The sequence below is a fragment of the Carex rostrata genome, chromosome 20, assembly GCF_964058835.1.
Source record: "Carex rostrata chromosome 20, lpCarRost1.2, whole genome shotgun sequence".
Taxonomy (NCBI): Eukaryota; Viridiplantae; Streptophyta; class Magnoliopsida; order Poales; family Cyperaceae; genus Carex; species Carex rostrata.
In genome coordinates, this window is record NC_135937.1 from 4339311 (window position 1) to 4349446 (window position 10136).

At 33.0% G+C, this 10136-nt stretch overlaps 1 protein-coding gene across 1 annotated transcript; it reads right to left on the minus strand.

The window, feature by feature from the left end:
- Positions 1-5520: 5520 nt before the first annotated feature.
- LOC144572367 (uncharacterized) lies at positions 5521-9154 on the minus strand. Its single transcript, XM_078321918.1, has 4 exons — positions 8852-9154; positions 7712-7944; positions 7244-7586; positions 5521-6726 (listed from the first exon to the last, which is right to left on the minus strand). The coding sequence occupies exons 2-4, from the start codon at positions 7940-7942 to the stop codon at positions 5675-5677; spliced, it is 1626 nt and encodes a 541-aa protein (XP_078178044.1). The 5' UTR covers positions 7943-7944; positions 8852-9154; the 3' UTR covers positions 5521-5674.
- Positions 9155-10136: the final 982 nt, after the last annotated feature.

Sequence of the window (10136 nt, forward strand, 5' to 3'; positions counted from 1 at the left end):
GAGTGCATTGAACCCTCTTTTTTTAATTGTTGAAAGCTTTTGCTCCTTCGTTTCATACTTATAAGCCCAACTCTAGTGTCATCGAAAAATTCATTTCGGCACAGGTTTGAAAAATTCGTACTTTATATTATTCAGATTTCATCGTGATATTTTAAAAAAATAATTGAAATAAAAAAATTGGGAATCTTATTGTTTGCGCAGCTGGTTTACTTTCTTCTCCTAGATTTTGACTTCTATCAAGCTTGTCCTCTTGCTGAGTCAACAAGATCAAATTAGATCCGAACAGTTCAATGTAAATTTGCGCAAACTTTTAAGTTTGCTCTCTGTATTTTAAATAGGCTCGACTAATACTAAATATCAAGGTTCTAAATAGCGTTTATCGCGTCATAGTGGGGAGCCTCTAAAAAAAGCTATAGCAAATAGCGACGCTATAGCGAAAGCTATGTCACGTAGCGTTTTTTTTTTTTTTTTATAAAAATTATATTATATATTTGTACTAAATATCAACATTATTTAGTCTCATAGAACAATAAATAATACCAAATTGATTAAAAATTATAATATTCATATTGAACCAATACAAAGTCCAAATTGCGACTCAAAATATTCATAGTAATACTAATGTTATAAACTATCGATCTTTTTCTATTCAAAATATCTTCAACATCATAACATAATTTATCTTTTTTCTATTTAAATTTCAAAATAACCTAGAAATTGAAAAGAAAAAAAATTCATATTTCTAGTAAAATAAACAGATGATCCTTGAAGAAATTCTTGTTAGTTCCTAAAATTTCCATAATTTAGCAATTATTTATTTGATTTATCATCAGTTAAAAAAAAACAAGAGCAAAATGAAAAAATTATTATAGCGGACCTGAATTTGATATAATGTAATATTCATCAAAATTAAACAATATCTTCACCATTTATTTATTTTAAAGTCCATATAAATAAATAAAAAACTCATGTTGCATAGCGCGCGCTATTTGCGCTATAGCGGACCGCTATTACCGCTATAGCGTTCGTAGCTCAAATAGCGTGTGTTAATGCTATAGCTTAGCGTTTAGAGTCCAAAAGCGCTATAGCGCGCTATTTAAAACACTGCTAAATATGCACAAATTCATGCGGTATCGTTTTTAAAGCTAAGATCAGCTATACTGGCTTGCGGTATACTTTTTGTTCCCTGCGAAGAATCCCAAAGCATTCAGTCAACAGAGTCATTTTATTACAACTTTTTTAAAGTGCAAAAACAAAGTGGAAAGAATATAAAGAAAAGTGAGCTGAGGTTTACGACAGATTTATGGTTCCTCGGAGAAAAAGCTCAAATTCGGCCCCAAAAAGTTGGAAGTTGTCATGTGGGGGACCTCAGTTTGAGTCTCAGAATCTTTAACTTCAAGGTATTTCTTGTTGCCTTTTTAAACATGAAATTTCCTTATTTTGCAATTTGCACCTTTGTCACTTTAGTTTTTTAATAAAAGAAAAAGAAAAAAAGGGCCTGCATCAATTGCATATGAGTAGGAATTAAGAAAAATTAAAAATTAACTATAATTTTTGGGGGAGCAACAAGGCACCTTTGTGATTTTCTATCGTGCATTGTTTGCAAAATAATATAATTGCATATGAACTCTACAACTAGGTTCTATTAGGCCACGTTACTGTTCCCGTGAAAAAAAAATCAGTTGCTTTTCAGTTCAATTTCTGTGTCCATATCCATTTCTAATTGGAGGCCGAACAGGCCCCTACTGATTTAGCGCCTCATGAGTTTTGCACCTTTATCAAGTTCATTTTGAGACCTCTTTAGAATAAGATGGAGGTCATGTATATTAAAGAATAGCTATTTGAGTACTCTCATTTTAATATTTGCAAAATTTCTGTATCTCATTTAGAAAAAATATATATTATAGTTCTCACTAATTATTATTCTAAAATTCCGTAGCATTCTTTCTCTATAATCTCCACAAATTATATGGTTATTCTTTCTTAGTTTCCGCATCAATCTTCATATAATATATTACCACTTAAAAAATAAGATATTAATACTTTAATGCGTAACTTTTAATGATCATTCTTTTTTCAGTCCCCCAATCTTTTCCGTGCCAACCTTCCTCTAATGAAGTAGTGGGAACTCTGTATCACCGCATCAACCTCCTCCAATTGTCCATGTATCAATCTTCTTCAAAAAAAAAAAAAAAAAAATTGACCGCATAGGTATAAATACTTACAGTACTTAATATTAATACTTTCAGATGTCATTCAGCGTCATATGTAATTTTTTTTTACAAGTATAGATATAAATACTTGCACGACTAGAGATAAATATTTGTGTGACGACGAGCCTAAAAGTATATTATTATCTTGGATCTCATTTGAAAGGAAAAATTGTGTAGAAAAAACGTTTGTGATTTTAGATTCACAAAATCTCTCACAGATCATCAAAATATTAACTAGATTGAATGGAAAAAAAAAAAAACTCACCTCTAAAAAGGTGTATAGTTCCCCATGTAATTTGGGTGATCTCCACAGGTGTTTATGGGCGGGTACGTTTGGAAGATTTAATTTAGAGAGACAATTATTTACATAAAATTTATTCACCTCATAAGTATAAATACTTTCTTGTATAAGTATAATACTTTAAAAAAAAAATTCAATGCTAAAATTTTAGCGGTTCCCTTAAATAATTATAATAGTTTTGTTACGGGTACAGTTATATCCCTGTAGTAAAACAAGGAGTTTCCAAGAAAAAAAACCATCTATAATTTCTTTTATATAAATTCGTAACAACTATAATTGTCACGTGACATCCTTTAATTGTACTCTTTTGTAGTTTCACTGGTCACTAAATTTCTCTTTTGTCTGTTCATTTTGCACCTAAGCTACTAATTGCAACAAAGTTCTAACTGTCCCACCGACTCAAAAAATAAAAAGGACCAGAATCCAGGTGGCCAAACCCACATCCCAAAATTCGCTTGTTGCTTTGTTCAAACTAAAAGATACTATATTTCCTAAAATATATACATGAAGCATTATTTTGGATTTGCTTTTGAGTACATAGGACAATTGAAGAAAAGGTTGGTGAACTAAAGCACTCATTTCATATGAAACGATCGAGAAAAAAAAAAAATTAAAGGAAGCTTGTAAAAGAAGACACTAGAAAGAAGCTGAACTACTACAGTAAGACTTACTAATAGAGTATACCATTAATTGCATGTCTTTGTATGATTGCATGCAAACAACTGAACAAGAACATTAGTAGAAAAAAAATAATAAATGAAATAAAAGGCACAAAAACATAGTAGAGAAGTTTGAGATTTCAAAATTTGTAAGATCTGATCTGGTCCGTCCGATCCGAAACAAATGGATCAGATTAAAAGCTCCACAGAGGATACACTTCCGTCTCTTCCATGGGTTAGATTCGAACAGTTCAAAGTAAATTTGTACGAATCATAAAGTAGACTCATTATATTTTAAATAGGTCTGAATTTTATATTAACTTGGCGTAAACTTCATTCTATCACCTACGATATCGTACGAATATGCACTTGTTAAGTTAAAGGGACGGAGTTTTAAGAATCAGTTTTTAATATAGTGATAATAGTAATGTTTTTTATTTCTCAAAATTCAGATAAATATTTAGATATTAAATAATTGGTTGACTTAACTTCTGATATTTACTAAAAAATTAAAAAAGGAGGTTTTAGACATAATCTTATTCATAATTGGGTTATATTCATTTGATCGGTGTTGAGTCTCGTACGAACAAATTTAGAAGTTAGAACTGTACGATTCTAATCAACTCCATAAATCTAAACTTTTCATACGAATTTCATAGCAGATCAAATGTTTTACGAATGGATGAGTTCACATCCTAACAATTCATATACACGTGTCTAACAGGAACAGAGACGGAACACAGTAGTGAGCAAAGAGGACTAAGTCCTCCCTATAAATTAAAATTGTATACTTTAAATCATTAAATTTTGTAATTCTCATATGTATTAATACTTTTTAACTTTATTATAAAATGAAATTGCACTATATCTAATTTTTCGGACCCCAAACTCTATTTTTTAATTTCGCCCTGAACGGGAACACATGGATTTAAATAATTTCTATGTTGTATTCATTGACCGGGATTTAAATATATTTTTCTACATGCATATGCATATAGACTGGCACAATTATAAACGCATTAGTTCAAAAGATAAATATAGAGTTGTCAAATATATTAAAGTATAGATAATTGTTGTTGTCCATTGAAAAAACTGAGATTAACCCAAGATATTGCAACCGAAGCGAAAAACCACTGATTTTGCTAAAGGAAAAAAGGCCTATTAAACAGGCCTTGGGCTTCTGACCGTATGCTTGGTCTTACAATTCCTACTTTTACTTTTAAGAGACCTCCAAATTATTTCATTAATTTGTCCACCTAAATGAGAAAACTCTCATTGTCGCATAATAATGGTTCCACATAAATGAAAAAATACAGGTTTGGCTCTGCCAACGATTTCCATACAATTGCAGGGCAATAGGGCATGCTGCAGAGTCAACCACCTTTTCGAAGAAATCAAACAAAAGTAGGGGGAAAAGAAAAAGAAGGCTATTGGTATAGAAATGAAGAGCAAAATTACTGTTAAACAAGTTAAATACCATACAATTTGAAATGCATCACTTTGGCCAACGCTAGGATAGAGGATCTCGAAACAGCACCAGACAAGAAAACTTTAGTTGCGACTGGAATTCAAACCGACTCCGAATCTACTGCATTAACTCAAAAAAGAATCTTTTGAGTTTATTGCATCTCGGATGTCTGATCAAGATTGGAGCCAATCCGACCCGCGCACGGTCCAGATCTACTAACGCACGTTCCGTTAATGATGAGGATACAATTTCAATCCAATGCGAACCAATGCAGGTGTTTTACCATACCTAGTGCAAGTGTTATACCTAGGGGTGTAAACGGTCAGATACGGATCGGATAGTGGTCAAATCATATCTTTATCCGTTATAATTTTTTAGATATGGATATTAGATCTAATATTTTCATAATAAGTTTGTTGATTACAAAACATATATCATATTATCAAAACATTAGTCACTAATTATGTCATAGTGTTATATTTCATCAAAATATATATGTACATATAATTTAATGAATAATTAGTATGAATATGTAATTTAATAAATCAATTTAAGAACATAGAACATATTTGTTGTGATTTAGGGATGTAACCGGTCGGATACGGTCCATACGGATAGTTACGGACAGTTACATATAGTTAAAAATATTTTCTAATATTTAGTGACTTTTTTTTCTTTTAAGCTTTGACTTGAAGAATAATATCTTATTAGCATATATACCATTATTCTTATAATATTGGAAAATCCTTCCACCGATTTCTATTGAAAATTAGGGTAATACTGAGCAAAGTATCTAAAGCAGAAACCTAAAATCAGAATTAGCATATGTACCATACGAGTATAATCTTGTACCAGAAGTAACTTTACCAGGTAACATGGCAATAATCTTTGATTTGGTTCAGAAGCCAAATCATCCCACATTTCATATCATCTAGATGACACTTTCAAAGACAATTATTATGAGAAATATACAAAAATCTCTCTTCTAAATATCCCATTTTTCCGCTATAAATTGAAACTAACAAATCAACCCTTATTTCGGATTAACTGAAACTTTACCATGCGGCAATCTCTGCTTGCGGCACCTTCTGGTAATCTGACCCCACCCCAGAGCACTAACAAGTCCCTCACCTGCCATCGGAGCAACACCAGTTTGACAACTTGGCCCAACTGGTACCGGATCAGGCTCAACATTCTTTGGTTTCCTCCCGACCCGTTTAGTGGGACCCACTTTCCCAAAAATTTGCAAATCCTCAGTAACTTCCCGCTTCTTGAGATGCACGAGTCCCGGCAATATGTCTTTCTGAAAGTCCTTCTTTTGCCTCCTACGGCCACGCCGTGGCAATGCCCGTGTGGTCAGAGCAGTTGCCACATCCTGCATTTCGACTTCATGCATCTTTGAGTTCGCACAATCATGGTAACCCTCCTCCAACTTTGTCTCCTCCAGCTTCAGTGCCAAGGCCTCAAAGCTCTCAACCGAGCCTTCATCACTGGAGACATCCAGTTCTGTTTCACTGGAGATCTCAATGCTGTTAGATGTTGCCACATTTGCAAACCATGCCAAGGTATCAGTGCTGTTTTGGTTCGGAGGAACGCTTGCTGATATGGCAAGTATTGCTTCTGCAGCAGCAGTTGCATGCGAATCATGTAAGAGAACTTCCTCCTCACATGCCGGCAGTGCTTCTAGATCAATCACAAAACCATGTTTTGCAACTCCAATTTGTACCCCTGTGGGACGGGCCGAAACCTCTGAAGGTGAACCTATGTCATCAGTCCACGGCAAGGAGTCATTCAAATCAATAAAATTTCTCTCAGTTTTACTGAAGGAAATTATTTGAGGTTCTTCTTCAGGAAGCGAATCATTCAAATTTAAATCCAAGTCTCTAATGCACCTGTTTTCACTAATAGACCTGGTGTTTGGTGCATCTGGTGTGTTGCAAACTGGAATAGAGGCATGATTGTTTGTTTGCTCTTGTTTCAGCCATGGAGAAGTAGCCATATTATTTTCGTGCTGAGATAGGAAACCATTTGCTTTTTTGGAATTTGTGCTTGGATAGAAAAAATCCATGCCATTCATATCTCTCCCTGTGAAATTAATTTATAAAATGTATAAGTAATGTGAAAATGATAAGAAAAAAATAGAAAATGATATAGAAAACTTTCATTGGCCGCCATGTATAATTTTAGAACCGGTTCATACCAGTACCAGAATTGATATAGAAAACCCCAAAATAGACATGAAGACAAAAAAAAAAACCTCTGGAGTTGGTGTTTATCTGATAATGGGCCACACCTGTCATAATTTTTTCTCACTGAAAATCATTTCTCATTTCATTCTTTAACTTCTCCATCGGACAAATCATGTAATAGTATTGCTTCATTAAATAACACACCCTCCTTTTGGTTGGTAAATAATAAATTTTGACAGCTCAATCTTTATTAAACCTAACAAATTATGTTGGAATAAAAATAGTTAGGAAATAACCTATCTTTATGAACTACCTTAAATAAGAAAATTAATTATATTATTATCATTATATACATTTAGTATTTACTATTCAGTGCTGTTTTATGGGGACTGAGAGAGAGAGAGAGGAATGACCATTAATTTCTCCCTTGATAAATTTCCACCCATTTGTGATATCTCCAGGGGCATTATAGGAATTATTCATACTAGTTCCTTCTTCTGTAATTCCTTGAAAACCAGCAAAATTCACGCTTGATCTTTCCACCTCGCTACAATCGATGCCGGGTTCGTTCAAATCCAAGCCTGCATTGCCATTTCTCGTTGGAGCACCAGTTACAAATTCCGCAAAGGGCTTTTCAATTGAGTTATTTTGATGTTGTATTTTCCACATAAGGCCCTCAGGTTTATCTAAATCTGGCCTTTGATAATTTTCCATCAGGTCCTTCTGTTTTTTATACAGCCGGTGCAGCTCATTCACCTGATCAACAATAGTAAGTACCAAAAAAAGAACTAATTAATTGGAAAAACAAAAAAGACATAATCTTACTCGTACCAGTATCACAACCATACAGGCCTATTAGCATTGTCCAATATAACTAATACCTGTTTCCGAAACGTAGCCTCGTGCTGCAGTATAGTCTGTTTGAGCATTTCCTTGTCGTAGCAGGTGTATCCATTTGTGGGACTTGGTGCAAATTCATTGTAGAAATTATGTGAATTTACTGGCTTCTCCTCATAATAAGGAGGCCAATTATTGCTTTTCATAATTAGGTTAACATGCCCCATTGTAAAATATCCTGGTACGTATCTTTTCCCCTCCACTTTTGTTCCCATACCTACAAGAGATTCATAACCGAAAATTGTTTATGAACAAGCAAAAAATAAAAGAGGTGATATTAACACCAATTGATAATAAATGTAGAATGTAGAAATAATTGATAATACTACTCAAGTGGCAGTATAGTGCTGCAATTAATTCTTTGTTACGTTACATCCAGTAATTTTTTTTTATTTAATAAAACGGGGGCCATTTCTAAAAAAAATTAATTTGTGGTCAAATGCCATACCATAGGTAAATTATTGCTACAATCAGGTATTCCTTTTAGATGAAATTTTTAAATGAGCACAAATAAACTAGATCATAGCAAAGCTCTAGTAAAATTGTTGGTCTTGAAAAAGTCATTCTATGTACATAGCAAAAATAGTGGAATTTGACAATTTGATAATTTAAATTATTAGAATTCAAACAAAACACCACATTTCAACGTGCAAAAATAGAGAAAATAAAGGGGAACTAATTTGAATAGGTAACAAGGCTGATTGGACCCAGAAATCCAGAATTAAAATTTTCAAATTTCAACGAGCTAATTATTATCTCGAATAAAGGAGAAATAACCCTCAGCTCAGTGATCTAGTTTGTAAAGAGTTAAATATCCCGATTTAAAAAATAGAAAACCAGAAAACAATAACATGCAAATTATTGGTCAAATTAACCAAATCTGAGACAAAATTTCGCCAGTAATTATGTGGTATAGAACTTAAAATTGGGTACCTTCTCCTTTTAGGAGCTTACAGATGAAAATTATTTACCGAATTTAGAAAGAAATTACCAAAATCTACTTAAACGTAGAAAAAAAGATAACTCTTTTACAAAGTATGCTTTATCTCACAACCTAAGCAAAGTTGGAAATTAGTAAATTACCGAACTGTAAACTAAAGATCTCAGATGAAAATGAAATTTACCTCTGACCCAGTCGCTTGTGCGTCTTATTCCATGGAAAAATTGGAAAAGGATTCCGCCCTTTTACAGTTGAAGAATCAGAGAGCAGAAACAGAGGAACGAGAGAAGAGAAAGAGAGGTATACCAAAAGGCGAAAATGAAATAGAAATGGGTAAAGACTAAAGAGAAGTAGCTAGAGAGAGAAAGAGCAGATGGATATCAGATTTGGAGATTTTAGAGAGAGAGAGTAGAGAAAATCTTGTTTCTCTTTCTCTCTCCATACTAATATAACTTAAAAGAACAAACGACCTTCTAAGAACAGTGACAGAAAGCTTGTCAACATCTGGTCTTTTTATTCTCTTGCTCTCTCTCTCTCTCTCTCTCTCTCTCTCTCTCTATCTCTCTCTCTTCACCCTTAATTCTTTCCTTTATTTCTCTCTCATCTCTCTTTATTAATATACATTACAATAATTATTATTGTCTAACGCTTCTTTTATTTATTTGTTAAGATACAAAATAAAAATGATTAATTATTTTATAATTTGTAAAGTTCTCTAATTAAATAAAGAACCGTCTTTTCTGTGTTTTAGGCCTGGGAGATTCTCTCTGCCTCCTCCTCTGGATTGGAGAAGAGAGAGAGAGAGAAAGTTGTCTAAAGCTGCTAGGAGGAAGGGAAGTAATTGACTCAGTGGATCTATAATTCTATATATCACATTATCTTTAATTATCTATTGATTTATTAAATTTAAAATTAGTTTCCAAGGGATTAGGTAAATGAATGCCGGATCGTGTAATCTATAAAATTATATGGTAGATACTAGATACAGGAGATGGGAATTAATCTAAGTTTTGTGGAAGTCCAGGGGGCCAAGCACACTATTCTTGCAGAGTTCGGATGTTATAATGTATTTTAGATATTAAATTTGCACACATATTTTGTACCTACCAGATATTCTGCGTTCCATGCCCGTGTGGATTTCGTGAGGCATATTTGGAATATATTGCGTGGTAAAACAATATTAATCTATGATAATTCACATCCTTTCCGGTACCGTAAAAGAAAATATTTTAAAATTAGTGGATCCGAACTGTTCTTTTTTTTAACTTTGTACGAATCTTAAAGTCAAATAATATTGCACTTGTGTTAGTCCGAATCTCAAAATTAAGAGAATCTTTTACACATATTGAAAAGGATACATGTTCAATCTATGTTGACTACAATATCATCAATTCACGTTATTAGTTTATAAACGTTGAAAAATAGAATAAACGAAATGTGGTTTTAAAATTTAAATTTATATACTTGCC

Excerpts from the sequence above, each read along its gene's own strand:
- LOC144572367 (XM_078321918.1), bottom strand. The coding sequence starts at position 7,942 with ATGGGAACAAAAGTGGAGGGGAAAAGATACGTACCAGGATATTTTACA. Across the intron at positions 7,587-7,711 it reads AGGCTACGTTTCGGAAACAG|GTGAATGAGCTGCACCGGCT; the intron begins GTATTAGTTATA and ends ATTGTTGATCAG. Across the intron at positions 6,727-7,243 it reads TATCAAGGGAGAAATTAATG|GGAGAGATATGAATGGCATG; the intron begins GTCATTCCTCTC and ends TTAATTTCACAG.